Raw genomic sequence first — 21,016 nt, 5'->3', positions numbered from 1 at the left:
CAACCCTTCCCCTTTACTTAACGAAGGGGTCGTCGCCGACGCTGCTGGGCCGAAACTGGATTCATGCACTGGGCGTTTGTCTGCCAGAGTACCTGGAAGCCAGCCTGCATGTGGTGCAGAGCTGCCAAATCTGCCAGGAGAATCAGCGAGCCTCGCGTCGTGTGGAAATCACCCCCTGGCCATTCCCACAGAGACCCTGGTACCGCCTACATGTGGATCTTAGGGGACCCTTCATGGGCCATTACTTCCTGGTGGTGGTGGACGCCTTTTCAAAGTGGGTGGAGGTTCTACCTGTCACCACTCCATCAGCAAGAGCGACCATTGCAGCGCTACGACAGGTCTTCACCGCCCAGGGGTTGCCGGATGTCATCGTGTCCGACAATGGTCGTGCTTTCGCCAGCACAGAGTACCTGGCCTGGCTGACGAAAAACGTGATCTGCCGGATGATTGTTCCGCCGTACCACCCTGCTTCAAATGGTGCAGCCAAGCGGGTGGTGCAAACCATCAAAGACAAGCTCAAGAGCCAGACTGGGGATTTCCAGACGCAGATTGCCCGGATACTATTTCAGTACCGGACCACGCCCCACGATGTCACTGGCCATACCCCCTGTGAGCTCCTGCTGGGTCGGATGGTTAAGACACCCTTGGACGTCTTGCATCCGGACCTCCGATCCATAGTGCTCTTGAAGCAGCTGAAACAGAAGCTGGCTGCTGACCAAGGGTGCCGTCCCGGGCCTTTGCCAGAGTCGGGAGCTCCAGTTTTCGCCAGGAACTTCCGTCCTGGCCCACCCTGGTCTGCCGGACAGGTGGTGTCTCCTGCCAGCGCCTCATCGCTACTCGTGCGCATGCCAGACAGGGTCATGTGATACAGACACGCCGACCATGTCAGGCCTCGCCTCGGGACCTGGCCAGCACCCTCGACTGCCACTTCTGAGTTCCAGCCCGCAGGAGGACTAGCGGCAGCACCAGTTGCTTCCAGCAGAGCACCACCCACCGCAGAGGCGGCAACCGTTGCCAGTGGTGCGGCACCCGTTGGACCAGTGTCGAGCCCGGCACTACTCGCAAAGCCGACCACTACGGACCCTCTGGATGGAGCGAGGCTGGCTCAGGCAGCACCCGGCGTTGCCACACCCGACCCATCAACACCGGTGCCCAGGTGGAGTACTCAACGGAGGATGCCACCGAACCGTTACTCGCCAGGATAGCAGGCACTGTCGACCCAGCTAAGGTGGAGGCAGAGCCTCGTATTTAAAACATGGACGTTTGTTTTCTCTTTAACAAACAAACTGGGGGTAAGGGGGTGTAGCAAGCATGTGACGCCCCCCAGGCATAATGTTCGTTCGCTGCCAGGCTCGGTGGCCTGCCAAGGCTCGGTGGCCTGCCAAGCTTTAGCAGGCCACCGAGCCTGGCGTGACGTCAGCTTTTATACATGACTCCTTGAAGGTTCCAGTGTAATTGTTGGTGCCGCTTGGCTTCCACAAAGTACTATACAATTCGTGTCATGCATACAATGAGATTACAAAACAACTGCAAGCCATAACAACCGCAACAAGCGTGAAAGAGACTAAACCAAGCAAACCAAACAAGTGCGAGTGAGAGCTCTGACACGAGCATACGATAGTACGAAACGAGCGGTCCGGCTGAGAAGAGATACGAGTACACATCGAGTGGTTGGGCAGGTCTGCATGAAGCCGGTGTCCCACACGCACATCACTGAAGGGGCTGCTCTCATTGGTCTCCGCCATTCACGGCTCGTTTCTTTCATCTGCCACTCCACGTTTGCTCTTTCATCTTACGCTGTTGTGCTCGTTCGCTCGGTTACGCTGCTGCCACCGCCACTTGCTGCAGGAATGAGCCACTAAGAGCTGCGTTTCGAAAAAACAAGTTAAGCCAGTTCCACGCAGTGAAAGCTGTCAAAACAGCAAAGCTGGTGGTCATTTTCTCAAGTTTGAACTCGTGTTTATCGCAATTTTCATGAAAGTCTTTTGTCTCGTCGTCGTTTTGCTAGATTTGAGCTTCCGTTCCAGATTGCCCAGACTCTTCAGTTGCGTGAGCTTGTGATCAAACCACAGTCTATCACACATCTTGCAGCTGTGGCCACACTCATGGTCGAGGAATTCTCTCTTGAACCATCCATCAGCACTCTCCGTTGGAGGAATCTCTCTGCATCAACGTCTCTGCTTGACCTCCTACTCTCGAAGTTGGGGATTGGCTTGTGCTTCCCATTCTAGATCCTCAGCGGTAGCGGCTTCCCTCCACTGGCGCTTTGCTTGTGCTTCTCGCTCTCGAAGATCTGGATTTGTGCGACGTTGGCGCTGCCGCTCTCAAGTGAGCTCCCACTGCCACTCACGCCAAGCGTGAGCGGCAGTGGGAATTCCCATGCAGTGAGAGGGCGCGCACCAGTGAAACACCTGTTCCTAAGCCCCTCTCCTCCCTCTTCCTCCGGTGAGCCCTGATTGGTCTGCTCCCACCCTGGCAGGGCCCTGGATCTATGGATGGATGTTATGAGCTTCCTCTTTGGAAAGGGGCAGTGGGTTGAGCCACCAATCTCTTGCTATTATAGTACTGCCTAATGTCCTACCTTGGTAAACAAAGAAAAAAAGAAAAAAAGTGCACGATGAATTCCCATAACCAAATTTTCTGATCCCCTATTGCGAAATTTGCTTTTGTATGTCTCCGTTTTTTGTTGTTTCCCTACTTTTCTTCCACCAATCTTCCAATCACCTCTCGTTAATCTCTACTGCGGACATGTTTACTTTTCTCCTGCTCTCGCTGAACCCAAGGGCTTCAAGGAGTCCATTGGTGCCTAAATCAACCGCTGGGCAGAAGTCTTCCCATTCTAATAAAACATGCTCCATCGTTTCCCTAGCTTTATCGCACATGATTCTTGCTCTGCTCCTACCCTCGGCGTGCCCTCTGACGGTGAGCTCCGGAGCCTTCCCCCCTGCGTGACACCGAATGCTGGATGGCGACGGCTTGACTTAGAACAGCTCCGCTGTCAAAGAAAATATGCACCCTTGCTGTCCGCAAACCTGTGCCCCTTACTACTAAGAGGCTGGCTTTCCCACTCAGTTCAGACGTTTAACGGCTAAGTGTGCTTTAAAGACGAACTTCTGCTAGCAGCGTGAAATCTTCAGAAAATTCAACATAAGATCGCCCCAATATCCTTAGATTAGATAGAAAAAAAATGCCGAGAACTGCTCTTGCTCCCGCACTGGCAGCAATATTTTGATTGATTGAGGTTTAATTCGAACACTCGTATCCAACCGAATATTCGAACATTTCCGAATATCTATTTTTCGTATCAAATACAAATATTAAATATATAATATGCAATATTCGAACTTTTTGAATATTTGGACACTTCTACATATCTTTCATACGCTAGTCAAATTTTTATGGGTACATGGTTGGCCAAGCAAGCAATAGGACACCACACTGTCCTACTCATATTCTTCTGTGTGCTGGCAATCAAATCAATTTTCACAGGCGATAAAAAGAGAGATGGTGCACTTTTACACTTCTGTTATTCAGGTGGTGAAGCCATGACTGCGGATTCAAAAATTATTCTTTCTTTGTCGTCTTTTATTCACTCCAAGATTTTTGTCTTGGAAAACGCTGGTGCACATGAACATCAGTTACAGTGTGTGGCAAGGTTTCCAGGGTAGGTCACTCCCCTACAATTGTTTCTATGCTTCCTAAGTCTTGTGTTCACCTTGACATTTGTCTCATATTATTGCCTCCCAGACGTTAATGATTTGATGTACAGTCAAATCCACTTCTAACGATCTATCGGTTATAAAGACCACATTTCAGTGCATTTACAATTTTTCGGCCCCGCCTATTGAAACTGCTTCCAGATATAACGAAAATTTCTTTAATGCGTTGTGCTGTAACAACGAGTGCTTCAACCAGTCCCGGTAAAAAGAGAGCACACACGAAGTACCAAAGCATGGAAGCATGACCAAACTGGGCACACGCCCCACTCCAGTTCAACCGTGACGACGATACGGCCTTCGAGATGAGTGAGCGACCACCAAGCGCAGATTTCAGAAGCAACAAAGAAGCTCGTGTGCTTTCAAGGCAAGCCTTCAGGAAGAAGGCGTACTGAAACAGCATGGTGCATGGAATGTAATGGCCCATGTGCCGGTGCAACATCAAATGCCACGATGGTGGCACTCTTGTTTTTGCGCAACTGTCTGTACGGAGCCACATGCATTACACCTACTTCGATGATTTGAAACGACCATCTATGTCCTTCCATCATGAGATCCAACAGCCGCTCAAGTGCTCCTGTCGTTGCCATCGATATTCACATGCCACGAGTCGGGGAGGACCCTGCACCACACACTGCCGTCACGCAATGTTGCAAAGGATTGGCGGTTACTACACTGTTGTCAGAAGGTCACGGTTCCGCAGCACTTCGTTTACGCATTGCCGATGGCTTATAATGGTTCACGGTGATGTTTTACCCTTCGAACACTGAATTTTTTTTCGCCCAGAGTGACACTAGATAACATAATTTTATAGCTCTTGCGTGGCTGATGCGCAGTCGTAATGCTGAGACTAAGACGTCCCAGACCTTCGCAGCATGGCAGCAGTTTCCGAAGTTAATGCTTCCGGCGAACTAGAATGCTTCGCCATATGGCTTCACTCTCTTGTGCAAAATACAGTCATGTCCCGCTAGTAGCAGAATATATGACAAGCTCTCAAATAAAAAATGGTGGCTGCACTTGCAGTTTCTGAATGACAGGAGGTCAGAACCGGGCACTGATTTGAAAGATCTATACGATGCTGCATTTTATTCTTTAGATGAACATTTATGAATTTTGCAGCTAGGTGCAGCAATGCACCAGGAACACGAATGACATTGAGAATCTCGTTTTTGGACCAAGGTCCTGCTGAATTCTAACTGCTGTCACCAGCTTCAGTGAGGTTAATATTTGAGCATTTTTAAGGGCGAGCCCATATGTAATGAATTGAACTACTGATGTAACACCCACTTTTCACAGAACTATCGAGTTCATTATAAAGAGTTTCGACCGTATACAGGTTCAACTTGACACCCAACAAACTTCGGAGCACGTTCAGCTGTACACCTTTTAGCTTTTCACGCTTGTTTTTTACCGCTGATTTTGTTACATAAGCCTGTCAGCTTTTGCAGTGTGTAGAATGCAATGGGTACGTCATGTTTGCTACCTACCTTTTTGAGCCTATGCATTATGGTGTAAATATACGGGATAACTGACCAGCCTTTGTTTCCTTCTTCCGGGATCTGACTTTGTTGGCTTTTCCCCAAAACATTTTGAAAACTTTTTTCAGCGATGGAGTCAACTAATGAGTCCAGCAACCCACTTGCTTTTAACCTGCACATACAAGCTTTAACATCATGTGGTCACAGGATCTCTTAAAGATAAACAGGATAGCACAACACCTGTTTTTACAAGTTTTGAGTGGCCACTGCAATCAATGCAATAAGTCATCGGCCCTTTTTCACCTTTTGTCACGTACACCTGCACGTATGACGGGCATTCATGTAAATTTCCATCAAGAAATTTCATAACCATATTGTTTGGTAGCTCAAATATAAAATCAAGACCTTTGAACACTTCACGGAATGTGTCCAAACCATAATCTACAATGCTTTGAAATGCTCTACATTGCTCTAAAACGGAAAAAATAGCATAAAATCATCCATAGAACATGCTACGGCATCCATGCCTTCCATTTTTTGTTTGAATACATGGTCCCCTTCTGCCATGAACAAGTTGCAAAGTGAATAAGCAGTACAGGACCCAACAGTTATTCCCTCCCTTTGCGCATGCACGGTTCCTTCACATTACACACATAACAACTGCAGGTATATTCATAGTCTAGAAAATCTTGAACTCCAGTGAGACATTGGTTGATGAACCTTGTGTTGCCAATGCTGCCTTCTACCGCTCTAATTGCTGCACACTGCAGAACAATATAAAATATGTCTGACGTCAACCGAGAAGCACGCTAACTTTTCTTGAAGAATTCTATTGCCTTCTGTGAACCACCAATACCTAATGGGTCATCAACTGGAAGCACCGAATGATGAGCTTGTGAGTACCTTGCTACTTGGTTTTGCGATGTTTCCTTGTCTTCTACTAAGACCGTAAAAGATGTCTTCTTTATGCACGTTGATGGAGAAGAATGGTCAGAGAGAGACCTCCCTGCTATGTGTGACACTTTTCTGAAGCTTTACCAGGCCAATGTTTCCTAGAACCTTGCTCGCAATTTTGTATATCTTCTCTAGTATTCTGCACTCGAGATCTGTTGCTGTAAAGTTTTTCAAAATGGACTGACTAGCCCCATTTATTGCTCTGCTTGGAAAATTATTTGCCCTATGGTTATACAGTACCTATATTTCCCAAGCATCATCATCTGTGACATGCATGTTAGTACCTGTACCCAGTGTGGTGCGCAGAGGCATGTCAGGCTTGTAATCAATTTGTTTGTTGCTTGTGTACTCTGTTAGAGAGAAGCTCATCAAATAAGTGTCAATGTTGTCACGAAGAAATTCGTGTCCCACTGTGTTTCTCCGTAACGTACACACTGTGCACATTGCCGGGTACGTTAATACGCAGACTTGAGGCACTTTGTAGGTGCATGTTTGTGCAATGAGCTTTCTTTACATCTGCACCAAGTGAAACACATGCAGGCACTATTGATTACAACATTCTGTGCCTATCTTTCGTGAAAACCCCCATAGTCTTTTTGTCATGCAGCCTTAAGTGCAGTACGATGACAAGAGAAAAGAGTGCTTGACCTTTGAAGCGTGCAATTCAAAGAAAACAGCTTACCGCTGCTCCATCTCTACGGTTACACGGCAGCGATAATGAATGAAGCAGCAAACAATGCTATACGAAAGCTTTCTAAGGCTATTACACAGAGTGGCATGCATGCGTGTTTATCCATGCAGCTACACATTTACAGTCACTGACTGGACTGATTTCTTGGACATTGATGGGGCCAAAAAAATGTCCAAAGAATCATGCAGGCAAAAAAAAGAAACATTGCTAGAGAAAAATTAATTTTGCTCGTTTTTTATGTCGACAGCACAGAAAATTTGTTTGCAGACTTTTTCTCAGCACCACTGTGTTTCGGTAAAACAATACCCCCTTGAACTTGTGACAGTCGATGCTGCAGATGCATCTCACATTTGCCTTAGCGTAGATGAATGTGCACTGCACACCTCTGCAATGTGGAGATGCCACCCTGAAGACTACAGTTTACGCTGTATTGTGTGTATTCAGCTTGGAGCTGTCACTTCTGTCCCGCACTGACCTGGTAGGCCCATTCATGGTTGTCAGCTCGTTGCCCATGCAGAGCTGAAGGCACAACCATCATACGGGCCTGGTATATATCAGGCACGATCACCAATGAGCCATCTGTATGAACAAGTTGGTAGCATTTCGTCCCTTGCTCCACCGGCAAGCAGGCAAATTTTTGTTGCGGCCACACAGCTCTACACTGCTACACTGTCTAGGCCCCTAGGCCTATAACCAGCGCTGCTTCGTTGGGTGTTCGCAACTGAAGTTAACCCTTTAAGGGTCAATGGCGTAAATATACGGTGCCAAGAACAAGCCCAAAATGGCTGATGCCGTATATTAATGGCGCTGTCTGTACGTTTAAAAAGCGCGCCAATTTCCTAATTTTTTCTTTCCTGGCATGTGCTGTCACTATGTGGAAATACGGGTAATTTTTTTCTCGCGCCTCCCCCTCTCGGTTTTCGTTGCATGGTTTGTTTTATAGCTAGTTTGCTCCGGCGCATCTATATACTACCGCTCGCGCATTGGAGCACGGGCGGGCGGGCAGCAGTTTTTGGGTTTTGTTCTGCGGGCGGTTTCGGCTACTTGCGTTCACAAAGCTGATGGCTATTTCATTACTAATTGCTCAAAGGGCAGCCGCCTGTTTCTCGCCTGTTTGGTGCTCACAGGGGTGAGCATATGAAGGATGCCGCCGTGCATGAGCTTTCTTTTTTTTTGGGGGGGGGAGACTCGCAATATCTGATTGCATCTGGTTGGCGATAAGATGAAGATTAGTGGAAGTTTGTTCACATGTTTCGCTTTTTTGATGGGCACACAACCACAGTTTTCTTGAGTGCGCTCACCTACGCAGTTCGATTACGCTATGGACGTAAATATTAGTGTAAGAGCAGGAACATTTGAGACTTGCGAAATATTCTCGTGTGTGCATATTCTAAGCCTTGGACTATAACAATGCATCAAATTTCTAATTCTTATAAGTTTATTTCCTTTTTTTTTATTGTTATTCATGAATAAAGAGCACTTATATACTAACGCAAATATTTTTTTCTTTACGGTCACCCTAGAAAAATTACAGCAAATCTTTTTTGAAATAGGTTTCTCAGAAGAATTGGAATCTCCAATAAAAAAAGATTTACCCTGAGCAGTCACTTATGGCGAAAAAAATCGACCCTGAAAGAGTTAAGGCTAGGCTGCATCACTTGTGTCGGTCCCTGCAACTGGTCTGTTGCCCATTTCTGCACTGTAGTTTCTTTCACTTGATTCGAAGTTGACACAGACCTATTCGCTGCATGGTGCTCAAAAAGCCAGAAGACACTTAGCCAATGAAAGCAAGGGAACACCAGCAACTTGGTTCGTGCACCCCATTTTTGCAATCTTGAGCACATGGATCACGCCCAAGAAATTGAGCGAAGCACTACACGATAGCTGAATTTTTGGTTGCTGTTATACACTACTTCTATAGAGCAGGCGATGGTGCTGTGGGGAAGTCCAAATAATCGAGCAGATCCAAAAAAAGCATGCACCAGAAACATTGGTCTTAGACTATTTCTGCATGGGCCACACCTAAAGAAAAATTCATATCCAAATTAAGAAGGTGTGGTTCTTGCATTGCAGTATGTTTTGTGGTCTTAGTTTTGGTGCCATCTGCAGGTGCCTTTTCTTTTTTTTGGTAAGTGTGCGTGAACTAATTTTTAGTACTCGAGCTGAGAGTCGACGTCTTGTCTCTTCCAATTCATTGTCTGGTGCACTGTGTCGCCAGTACAAACGCTATGCAACTTGCCAAATGACACCAATGGTGGTTTGCACGGTTTGTGTGATGTGAAATTTTCTTTTTTCCACTAATGAGTAGACACAGCCTTGTGCAAATCTGGACAAAAGGGATCCCACTGAAAGGATTACATCTCCATTTATGTCTCTTGCAGTCTCCTAACTGGAAGTGTCGAGGAGAGGCTACAGAGTGCACTTTTTTTTTTTCACCTGACCGCTGAATGAACACCTTCAGATCCATTGTTTGTAAAGCAGCCACTTGACGGCGCAGGTAGAGAGCGTTGTAATGAGCCATTTCCAGTAATGTCTAATTTGATAACATGTTCCGAATGCATAAATTAATTGAAGCATGCCTTTCTGAAGATTGTGTCAGTGTAGGCCGACAGTGCAGCAACAAAAGACAAGCGACCACAGAAAGGGCCAATCGCTCGACACAAGGAGCAACGGGTACCATAGAAACATGCTCGGGCTGCTGCAACGTTTAGAAATGCTCCTGGAGGGCATGCACATATGGGAGACAAGCAGGCCCTAATGTGCACAGGAGCTGCTGAACACACCTGCAGCAGCTGCCGTCGGTGGCAGAGGTGGTGGTGACTGGGGTCGCCTGGGTACGGCTGACATGCGACGCAAGCGGCGCCGTCGCTGTGGCCGTGACCCTGCGTGCGACACAAACTCAGTTCCCTTTGCACACTCAAGGTGACGCCATTCACCTTTACACAAAGATTAACAGAGGGCGCTGCAATAGCTCAGCCACCATGAGAATGCATTGGGCATGGACACGTTAAGCCACGCATGCTGCAGCTTCATATAATACTATCTTCTAGCTAAACAAGACCAACTAAGTGCTCAAAATTTACACTTAATCCATTCAATTACATAATTCCCAGTGCATAAATGAATTATGGCAGTCTCAACTATGCTTGTCGCTAAATCCAGACACTGTTTGGCAAGTATTTGCACACAGTATGAAATGTTCCAGTGGTGCCCACCCACACATAAAGGAGGTCAGTGAACTCCTTCTCCTGACTCCTTTTTCTAAATGTGCAGACTTCATTGTCCCCGTCATGTTTGTGCATGCAGTGCTTGGCCAAAGCATGCTCACAGCTGCTGAATACCCAAGGCTTTTCCTCTTTGTGCCATTTGTAAGGAAACTATTCCTTGAAGTATGGCGGCCATAAATGGCAGGCACATCACACCCGTATTCCTCTCCCTCTCAGATATGCTGAAATTGGGACAAAATGTGTCACTCATTGCACTTGTACCCACACACTAATTCGGGTGGTGCTCAACTGGACAGCAGCAGGGGCAAGCAGTAGCACAACCTGACACAATGGCCAAGCTTCTCATGGTGATTCAGCACAACTGATGGCAGGGAATTCAATGCAAATTAAGCCAGAAACACAGTCATGTGATGATGATAATAAAAAAAAAAATACAACACGGCAGGATACAACTTGTACAATGCAGTGAAATAGAAAAAAGAAATTACAGCTACAACCTACACAAACAACACAACGAAAATATACAAATTCAACCAGAATACGTCAAGCAGCAAGACCAGGGATGGAAGCAGCCAAGGAAGCTTTGGAGCAGCTCTGGGAGCAGCAAATTTTGCACTCTGGAGCAGGTTTGGAGCATGAATTGCCTGTTTTGGTGCAGTAAACACACGTTTTGGAGCAGCTTTGTAAATGTCAATATGAGTGAAATACAGGCATACGATGAAAAGGTGTTCCTTTCTTGACTTAGCAGAACCACTACTAGATTACGGCACATTAGTTCTGCAGAAGCCTGCAAGGCGAGCGAAATTCGTGACAGGGAAAAACTGTCAACCACATGACTGCAGCATGAAGCTACAAGGAAACCCATACAGGGTTCTTGGAAACCAAAATAAAATTACATACCGGATGTGCCAACTAAATGTGGCCAAGAAAAATAACCGAAGACTTTTCGTTCATACGCTTGTGTTATGCTAGTTAAGCATTTTTGTTTTTCCTGTGAACAGGCAACTAATATTTATATTAACGAACTAACATTTATTGCCTTACTTATTCAATAAAATGCCAATGCAAAGGTTGTGTAAAACGTCAAGAAATAACTGATAACCACATATATAGCGACCTAGGACTTGTGTGGTCCTTTTTTTCCCAGAAACAACAACAACAAAAAATAAAGCAAGGCGAGGCCTACAATTTTTTTTTAATCCACGTGACGCGTCCCCGCACCAATAATAGAAGCGCTCTCCTATGTAAACGTATCAGAGCATTGCATATATTACGAACATGCAAACTTGGGTCACGGTCTTGTAACAGTTCAGAAGCGAACCGTTACGAGGTATTGCTACTTCGCATGTGATAGGGGCCGAAGATGGAGGCCAATCACTGTCGACACAACAAGAAAAAAGTGTGGCCGCTCTTTCCCAGTGCCACTGTTTGACATGGTTTGCGTAAAGATTGATGTGATTTTTGGTGCACAGGAGGGTTGTCACGGTCAGTGTTCTTTTTTTCCTTCATTCTTTCTTATTTATTTCATGGGCTTTCTTTCTTCTCAAAAAAGTCCCCACAAATCCTAGGTTGCTTTGAATGCTGTCAGCGGTCACTTGTCAATGTCATCCACAACTTTTTCATTTAACATAAGATTTATTAGGTAAAACTTATAAATCCAGCTAATTAAACGTATTCGTGCACAATCAATGAGAAATATTGAGAGTGGCTACCATGAACAACACCCATCAAGGTAAAGTGAACGCCGTTCGCATAGTGCCTGCCCTCTGGTGATTTTTTATTCAGTTAAGATGGCAGAATACTGCAGAATAAATGTAAAGTGTACTTTTTCCAGTATTGCCAGGGTGTCCACTCAGTTGACATCTTCAAGTTCCCTGGCCACGTTTTCCCTGAGTGCCTTTGCAAAATTTCCTTGGTGACAGAGAACTTAGTTTTCTGTCAAGACGGACTGACACCATGTCGCCCGGTGCTGTCATTCCCTAGTAAGCATGTTAAAAAAACAAACTATCTAATCATGTTTGAACAGTGACTTAATCCAGTTTGGATAGTAAGGAGTAGTGTTTACTTTATTCATAAAGAATAAAGAAGCGAGGGGTTAGTAAAATGCACAGCAAATGAGATATCTTAAAAAAATATGGTAAATACAATTGCAAATAGAGTTGAACATTCTCAAATACTAATAAAAAGGAGAAGCATACAGAAGCAAATATTTTAGAATACGAGACATTTCTGTGAACTGATAGCAAGCTCATAGGTATGAGGCCCGAACATTGTCAAAAGTGAAAGTCTCTCTCAACAGCTGGTAATTGCCAACCTCAACTGTCCTGACATACTCTCAGCTTCTGCACAATGCCTCAGTGCTGCGTTTCCCTTCTTTAAAGAGTTTATTTTGGTTTCGATGAGGGACACCTGGATCTCTGCACTGGCCAAAACTTTTTTTTTTGAGCTCAAGCTCCTTGAAAGAAGCAACAGGTTTTACTAAACTAGATGCCACCATGCAGTTAAAAAAAAAAAAAAAAAAAAAAAAAAACCACAGAAAAAAACAAAACCGAAAAAAAGAAAGGAATTCATAGCATTAACACAATATAAAGCCAGCGGGCAATGAAACCAAGGAAAGCATAGAGGTAATTAGCTGCTGTTGAAATTGAAATGTAGAAAATAGTGAAGAAAAGTGGAAATGAAAGTGAACAAAAAGATAGCTTGTTGCAACCACGGCTAATTACCACATGCCTTCCTTGGCTTCATTGCCTACTGGCTTTATATGGTCATGACTAACAAAAATCGAGCTCATTTTCTTTCTCCTTGTTCACATCATAAAGAGACTCAAGCAACCCCAGTGAGGTTCTAGCAGACTGTTTTGCAAATCTGAGTGAAGGAAATGGGCCACCTCAACTAATTCTCCTATCTTTACCCCATCCTACAACCAAACACCCAAATTGGCATGCACTGTCTGCACGACCCATGCTTTCCTTCGAGGTCATCCTTAAATAGGCGCCACTGTCTGCGTCACGCAAAAAGCACCATGGCCTCCTCTCCAGTCTGCTGCTGAACACTGGGAGCTCCATTTTATTTTACTAAATGGCTTTCGTGCAAGCAGACACATGCTGCACCAAATGCTTGTCAAGGACAGCTAGACAGCCACCTGTGCCGGAGGCTGTAGTGGTGGTGGCAGCACCGTCCACAGAGAGCTGCACGTAGAAAGTGGCCAGGGGTCTCCGTCGGCTGCTGTCGCCCAACGGCTTGCCAGTGGACTCCTGCAGGATAGTTCAAATCCCGCCTTGCACAACTAAGACCCAAGAGCAGCACATAGCCGTACCGGCCGCACTTTCACTGCACTAAAACAAACACAAATTACGATAACATTACTTTCACCATGCGACTGCCCAAAGTCATTTTGGAGCAATTTTTGAAGCAAGTAAAATTTCGTTCTGGAGCAGTTTTGAGACGACAAAGTTGCACTTTGTAGCAGCTTGGAGCAGACTAAATTTCATTTTGGAGTAATTCAAAGCAGATAAAATTTCATTTTGAAGCAGCTTAGAGCAGGCCAATCTGAATTTTGGTGGAATAATGGAATATGACAGCGCACTTTGATACCACGATGAAACACGAAATAAACCAACACGAAACACATAGCAGAAGTGCACTTGGTAGCTATAACGTACTAGAATGGTAGAATGGGTCGAGCGGCGGGACGGCGTATGTTTTCCTGTAAAGCCAAAAACATCGGTGGCACTATGAGCTAACTATATATTCCCGCGCCGACACTCATGATGATAGCGGAAAATGTTCTCAAATTATGCAGTCCAATCAACGAAGTAACATAATTTCTGGGTCACAATATGTCACCCGTATGTCACCCAGAAAGCTTCATCAACCCTGAGGTGGTATAACATAAAACTCTTGCAATTCGTTTTTATTGCGATAGCAATTATATGGGCACTCCAAGCGCATTTCTGCCATCGGAATTGGCGTGACGTTCCATGTAACATCTAGGGGAATTAACATTGTCGTCGCACGCCATATGCTGTATGCGCAAGTGAAAGCGTCCAAGGGCGTGGCTGTGCCACCGGAGCTGAACGCCACCTGCCCCCTGTGCCTTATGCGCAACGGAAGACGGCGTGCTTCCTCCCTGCTTTTCTCCCTTGGGTGCACAAGATTGAGCCACCATCGTTGGCTCACCTTCACACATGCAAGGGAGAAAAGTGGGGGGAAGCGTGCCGTCTTCCGTCGCGCACAAGGCACAGGGGGCAGGTGGCGTTCAGCTCCGGTGGCTGCTAGGTATGGCACGGCCACACGGGCCCCATCTTGAGAGCGATCTCCAATGGGGACAGAGTGCAAGTGCTGAAAGCTTCATGTGTGCTGTGTTTTCGCTGCTTAGTTTGTATTAAGCGAGAGGCAGCACAAAAGTCAATTCGCTCTTTCCTGCTGCTATGCTTCCTCACTACAGCATTACAACTGAGTTTCTGCGGTCATCTTGCAAGATGTGTTTATGTTTGCTTGTGCCCAGGTGACACCATGCTTCTTAATTTAGTTAGTAAGCAAATGTTTACATACAATGTTTGCAAGGGCTCTGTATTGGGGCCACTTTTACTTTTAGTTTATATTAATGATATTTCAGTGGGTATTTCATCACATCTTAGACTGTTTGTGGACAACTGATTGTGTACAGACATAAGCAGTAAGAGTGATGTTACCCAGCTGCAAACTGACTTGAAACGTGTTCAGGATCGATGCTATATGTGGAAAATGAACCTAAATAATACAAAGCGTGTCCGCATTTCTTTTACAAGGAAACGGACGGCAATGGAGACTCAGTACCTCTTAAACAATGAGGGCCAAACAATGAAATCTTCCTTACCTCAGTAAGGAAGCCTTCATTGTGGTGAGGCTACCTTATGTCACTCTGAAGGCTTCCTTACTGAGGGGCCCTCGGTGAAGGCTTCCTTGGTGCTTCCTCAGCGTAAGGTAGCTCCAGAGCTACCTTCATGCGTCCTTACGCCGCTCCTGGCCCTGAACGAGCGCTTCACCTCACTGCTTAACCACGTGACGTTTGCTTGCGCATGCGCGCTGTCGCCCACCTGCGGAGAAGCGCGAGCACGGTACGTCTTGCCAGGCATGTTCGTTTCAGTCACACATGCGGCATGAAAGCGTTGCTAGGCGTTGCACGACGCCGGCGTGCCAGCGTTGATGGAGCATGTCAAGTTTTTCACTGTAATGCGCTACTTTTTTAAACTTTAGCACACAAAGCTAGAAGAAAGCGTCCACGCTTCTCTATATCAGCTCTTCAATTTAAAGATTGTGGAACGATACAACATTTTTTATAGAATAATGGTGTTCGCGTAAAGCTTTTAAGAGATAATCTCGAACCCAGGCATGCGGCAACCGCTCCTTACGTGAGGACGGGTGAAGGGAGCTTTCAGAGTACGCTTGCTTCCTCCATCGGTCCTTCACTGTAAGGAGGCCTCACGTAAGGCTAGGAATCGCTCGAAGGAAAGGAACATTTCATTGTTTGGGCCTGAGCCTGTAGAAAAAGCAGTTAGATATAAATATATAAGAGTAGTCTTTTCAACCAATTGCTCATGGCATGCGCATGTAAGCGATGTGGTTGGGAGAGCTGGAAAGGCACTAAATTTTATACCACGCAACATAAAAAAGATAGCCTATCTAACATGTATTCAACCTATACTAGACTATGCCTGTGCTGTATGGGATCCTTTGCAAGTTACACCGATTTATTAAGTAGAGAAATTTAAAAAACGGGCACCTAGGTTCGTCTTGGAATGGTACCAGAGGGGGGAGAGCTGCACTCGGATAAAAATGAATTTGAGTGGGAACTGCTTTCATTGCGCCGACAAAAATTGCGGTTAAGTTCTTTTTTCAGATATTTTAGGATAAAAGAGGATTAACAAAGAAAAATACTTTAAAGAACCTCATTACCGTTCATACAGAACTGACCATGTTTTCAAAATAAGGGAATAGCATACCAAGACGGACCTATTCACAAAATCCTTTTTTGTTAGAACCATAAAAGAATGGAACAAGTTGTCTCAAGTGCAAGTGTGTTGTAAAAATGAAGATTTGTTTATGTCAATGCTGTAACCCCCCTACTGTAGCGCCTTTGGGCAATGCGGGGTAAGCTCTGAATAAAGAATAAAGTACACGGCCGATAGAGCTACTATCCTTACTTCGTATAGTTGTCTACTAATTTGCTATTGCAATCGATGCTTTGCCTTTTGGGCGAAGCTGCGACTTTTTATTCCAAATGCGACATTAGTGTCAAAATGGCTCAGGCCTCACCTAAATAGGCATAAAAACAGATTGCAATAGTTTTACGTTATACCAGCCCGGGGCAGACGCCCGCTCGCGCTTCCCTAATACTTGATTTGCTCGCAGCACCGACAGCCTACTTTTTGTTGTTTTGCTATAGGGAGCGCCGCACCACTCGGCCCACTCGACTGCATTCTAGTGCACTCTAAAACAAAGCCACCCTGTCCGTTCCGCCAGCATGACGAGTGCATGGCCGCGCGCGTGCCTTCCACTTGCCGGAAGTGCCAAAAAGTTATAAGGGCAAAAATTATGAGAAAACGTGCGGGAGGCGCCGTCACGCTGTGTGCAGCATGTGAAAGGCTTTTTCGAAGAGCGAATCCGCTTGCTGTTTGCAGCCACTGCCAGAGCACACATGCCAAAGCCGTTGTGGCGCAGTGTGGCGGAATTTCCATCAATTTTCTGCATTTGGCACAGTTTAGTGCAGGAATTTGCATATGTATCAAAATGCAGCAACTGGCACAGGATTGAAATTACTCAGGAGTGCGACACCCCTAAGTAATTTTCTAAGTTATGCATGTAATTGACCAAGCTATGTTAATTAACTTTTTCATCATTGATCTTAAGTGGCTCAAGCCAATTAGCAGCTTGGAGTCCATTCTTGACGTAAGCTGAGCACAAAAATTTTCATCACACAAGAAAGCAATTGAGGAATGCACTCAAAGGAGCATCATGAAATCACCATCAAGCAATCGAAAAAAGCTCAACAGTCCAGGTGATGCTTGATTAAGTGACCATTGCCCCGGCCTCCTGATTAACTTGACTGGAAAAACAATTGTTCCAGATGAATGGTGGTACTATCACAAATTTCTCTTCAACTGCAAAAGCTCCCCTTCATAATCCTCCACTGCCACTTCACGGCATTTTCGGGTGAACAACAATTTTCCCTTCATGAAACTTCTTTCACGTAGTGGACCACCACAGAACTTCCCTTCTAATGCAGATTCTTACGTACTTTCACAACGCTTGAGGGATCACTGGGTCATACACGTGACAAACTTTCTGGGTACAGCAGAAAATTTCATGGCTGCTTTGAACAAAAAGAAAATGTTGCCCTATTTGATTAGTTTGAGCATATGGGAAAATACTGTGTGTTAGCATTTGCATTTGTTGCCTTTGGCAAAACCCAGGCCAGTATGCTTCAGAACAAGAGTCCTGAGTGGCATGATTGCAACAATTCCAATTGCTTGATGATGTTGTTGTTGCCACTGTTTCTAACGTATTGTGTGTCATTTTAGTGAGAAATTACACAAATACACACTAAATACAAATGTGTGATATTTGGTATAAGTACAGACTTGAGAATCTTCTTGCACATTCTCCTGGTATTTCATAAAAATACAAGGCATATTAATGAGCCTTAAATACCCATACAAGTTAAAGCACTGTGATGTTTCTAGTGTTACAGGTGACTGTAGAGAGTGACAAGGGTGTCCTCGGAGGAAGAAGTCCCGTGGTGTATGAAGCCCCAAGGCATACTCAGCTCGAAGCCATCTCGGATTAAATGCCGAGACCCACCTTGGGGAGGTTGGTGGTGCAGTGCGATGAGATCTCCACCCTGATATCGCTGGAGCAATCCTCTTGGTTGCCCTACGAGAAGACATTGTGCAGTTAGCGGCGTTCCAGTCAAGTTTTTTATGCCAGTTTAATAACTCAGCACAGCCAAGCATAATGAGTAGCTTTCACTAAAACTTACCTGCAAAGCAGGCGAAACAGTAAATGTGACCTGCTCACCTAATACATTATGGGATAATCTTTCAAATGTGCCTGAACAGCAAATGATTCAACCCACAAATGTCACTTAAGGGGGTACACAGGTCTTGGATACGAAATAATCGCTAAAAAGTCGAATGGTGCCACAGGTTGGCCGGATGTGTGCCTTCCTCACTGTAGGCCCCACATGCCAAACACAAGCTTTTCAGGACTTCACTAGCAGATGGCTTGCACAGTTGTGGGGGCCTTGAGCACATTTGGAGATGCATGTGCAAGAAAAGCACTGTAAAGGAAGGAAAAAGATGGCGACGTGTTCCCGGTTCCTGCAACTGCTTCCAGCACCTGCAGTACACCACAGCCCCACCTTTGAGATCGGTGCTCACTAGTCCAAGGAAGCTGGGAGGTGAAAATTGGAGACCCTCTAGCTATACGCTCAACTTCTGTTAATTCAGCATTAGTTCATTTGTCTACTTTGACAGCTCACCCATGTCTGGAAGTCCCACCAGTTGCCCATTCTTATGCACAGAGAACTTGTCATCTCAGACATTTGGAACATTCACACATACAGTAGTTATGAACAGCACCAAGACATAAAAGGCTGTCAAGTATGGTAATTTCCAGACTATAGAATTCCGGATAAAAATTTTTTTTACTGGACTGTCCAAACCTAGCAGCTAGACCACTGAGGGCAATTAGTTATCTGTTGCAAAACTTATTACACTTTTGACGTCTAACTTGACATTCTTCAAGTGCTCAACTACACCTACGCTGAATACTAGTGGCAGGTTTGGAGCAAAGCAAACTGTTCTACCCTTTTTGGAGCCTGAGTGCTCCATTGGCAGATATCAAGTGTATCTCAAGCCGAGATCACTCCGCAGAGCAGTTAAAAAAATAGAAAATTGTGGATCCATCTGAGAGCCTGCATGATGTAGTGCCTCCACAGCCATTGGCTGGAACGTTCGTGAGGCAGACAACATAAAGTAAGGTGGTACCACACACCATGCAAGCGATTCATTGTTCTGCTGCAGTGATGGACAAAGATTCAGATCATATTGGCATATGATATTTTTTTTCTTGAGGAAATCACAACTCATAAAACAGTGAAGATGTAACTGGCTCAAATGACAACAAAGACCTTTATCGTTTGCAAACGGATGTTTGACGATCTGTTCTGTCTCAGCGAACCAACAAGGCCAAAGAAATGAGCAAATCAATGATGGCGATAGCAAGCGTGCAAGGCATGTGCTGCAGTTGCGCAGTGTAAACTGCAATCCAGAAGCTACCAGGCATCATGGGTGTCCAACATGACAATGAGTGCATATGTGCTGCAGATGCAGTCTTAAGAGTTCCTTGCAGATGTTCAAGGGTGAGCAGATGCGCAAGAACGGCGCCACCGGACGATGACGGTGGTCAGGGATCGCATTGCAAAAAGCACCAGAAATGCCCCAGGAATGCCATCACCTGCAGATGTCGACTCAGTTAAACTGCAAGACACTTGCAAGAACTACTATCTTTACAACCTTTATAGCTGTCCAGGCTTTCAGCCATATTTTCTACGGACTTACCCAGTAATAAAACAGATGATACCTCAATATCCTCATTGCAACAAATATACGTGATGAAAAGCAGAATCCCTATAATAAAGCAAATCTTTATAAACTTTCCGTGCCTACTTTCCTAATCATTAGGTAGGCACAAAATGGCAAAGTATCGCCATCTCGTGCATTTGCACGATGATGATTGCATGACGTAGGTACATGGGACAAATTTTCGATGGAGCCCGGCATAAAACATGTTAGTTTTAAATGAGTATTTATCGCGTCCTTCCAACTAAGGCTGAATTGCAATGCAAGATCCGGAGTGGTCCCCAACCAGTTTCCGTCCTCCAGTACACGGTACTTGCTCTAAATCTGAGCATGGAACACTTGCTCTCCAGCAAGGACAAGCCACACAACCGCATGCAGAAAAAATGGCACTCTTCAAACTGATGATACACTTGTCTGCTTTTCTAAATGACAAATCTGGCTATCGACAGGCCCTCCGTACTAGTGCCTGACCGATGGCATAATTGCAAGTGGGACTTACTTGCTGCATGAAACTCGAATGCAAGCTCTGAAGAAGTTTGAGAAGCAATGCCTCTAGCAAAATAGAAAATAGGGCGTGTGCTTGTATGGATTTTTACTCTCTGCTGTACTCCACTGTGGGTCACTGCAGCAAAGCAATGGACTGCAGCACCCTTCTACGAACTAGTGACGCAAGTACACTCCCTGATAATAATGTTGCAGGAGCAGTCGAAGTACTGCCAGTTGGATGACAGCGACAACTGGGCAAACTACAGCTTTGTATTCCTTGCGGCTCAGGTTACTTATTATCTTGTCATACATTGGGTAACTTGGCATAGGTTGACCATTTTGAACTGTAGTGCAAAAAAAGAAAGAAAGAGGTGGAGCATACGAGGAGAGGAGGCACGCACATGATTGCTACACTCAAACGGAATTTTTATTAGGATATCAAGAGCTTAAATAAATACCACAAGTACACATGCACGCGCAGAAGATTTCTTTCACAAAAAGCAACTAAAAAGAATGTTCAAATAACGATTATTTTCACGAAAACCAGAATATCCGAATCAAGATAGCTGCAGGTGCTAGCAGCACATCATCTGCGTGGTAACGCAAACTGCTGGTTTGACAGTGCCAGCTTTTATAAAAACAAAAATCATGTGCAGTCTGCACGTTAAGGTAGTTCACCAAGTGCAAAATGTTAGTCTGCAGGATGTACACCAGAAAATATAGGCACTGTTATTATTACCCGAGAAAGCAGCCTCAAACTGATGCTACTACAAGGTTTCTCATGCTTTTTTTCTCAAAGACCCTGTGTATCCTTACTACTAACAGGTCAACAAACCCTTCC

General features: G+C 45.2%; 1 protein-coding gene across 4 annotated transcripts in view; it reads right to left on the bottom strand.

Moving 5' to 3' along the window:
• Nucleotides 1-21,016, bottom strand: part of Exn (Ephexin) — a 182,108-nt gene that overhangs the window by 88,026 nt on the left and 73,066 nt on the right. For all 4 annotated transcript variants that reach the window (XR_008613590.2, XM_050184427.3, XM_055073448.2 and 1 more), the window contains exons 7-9: nucleotides 17,909-17,980; nucleotides 13,209-13,320; nucleotides 9,623-9,721 (exon numbers count right to left, since the gene is read on the bottom strand). Coding sequence is in view for 3 of the 4 variants with exons in the window: in XM_050184427.3 (XP_050040384.2) it covers nucleotides 9,623-9,721; nucleotides 13,209-13,320; nucleotides 17,909-17,980 (283 nt within the window). In the remaining variant the exon portion in view is untranslated. The remainder of the gene's footprint in view (nucleotides 1-9,622; nucleotides 9,722-13,208; nucleotides 13,321-17,908; nucleotides 17,981-21,016) is intronic.

Source organism: Dermacentor andersoni, chromosome 3 (assembly GCF_023375885.2).
Source record: "Dermacentor andersoni chromosome 3, qqDerAnde1_hic_scaffold, whole genome shotgun sequence".
NCBI lineage: Eukaryota > Metazoa > Arthropoda > Arachnida > Ixodida > Ixodidae > Dermacentor > Dermacentor andersoni.
Note: the sequence above shows the minus strand (reverse complement) of the source record. Positions and strands in the feature narration are given on the sequence as shown.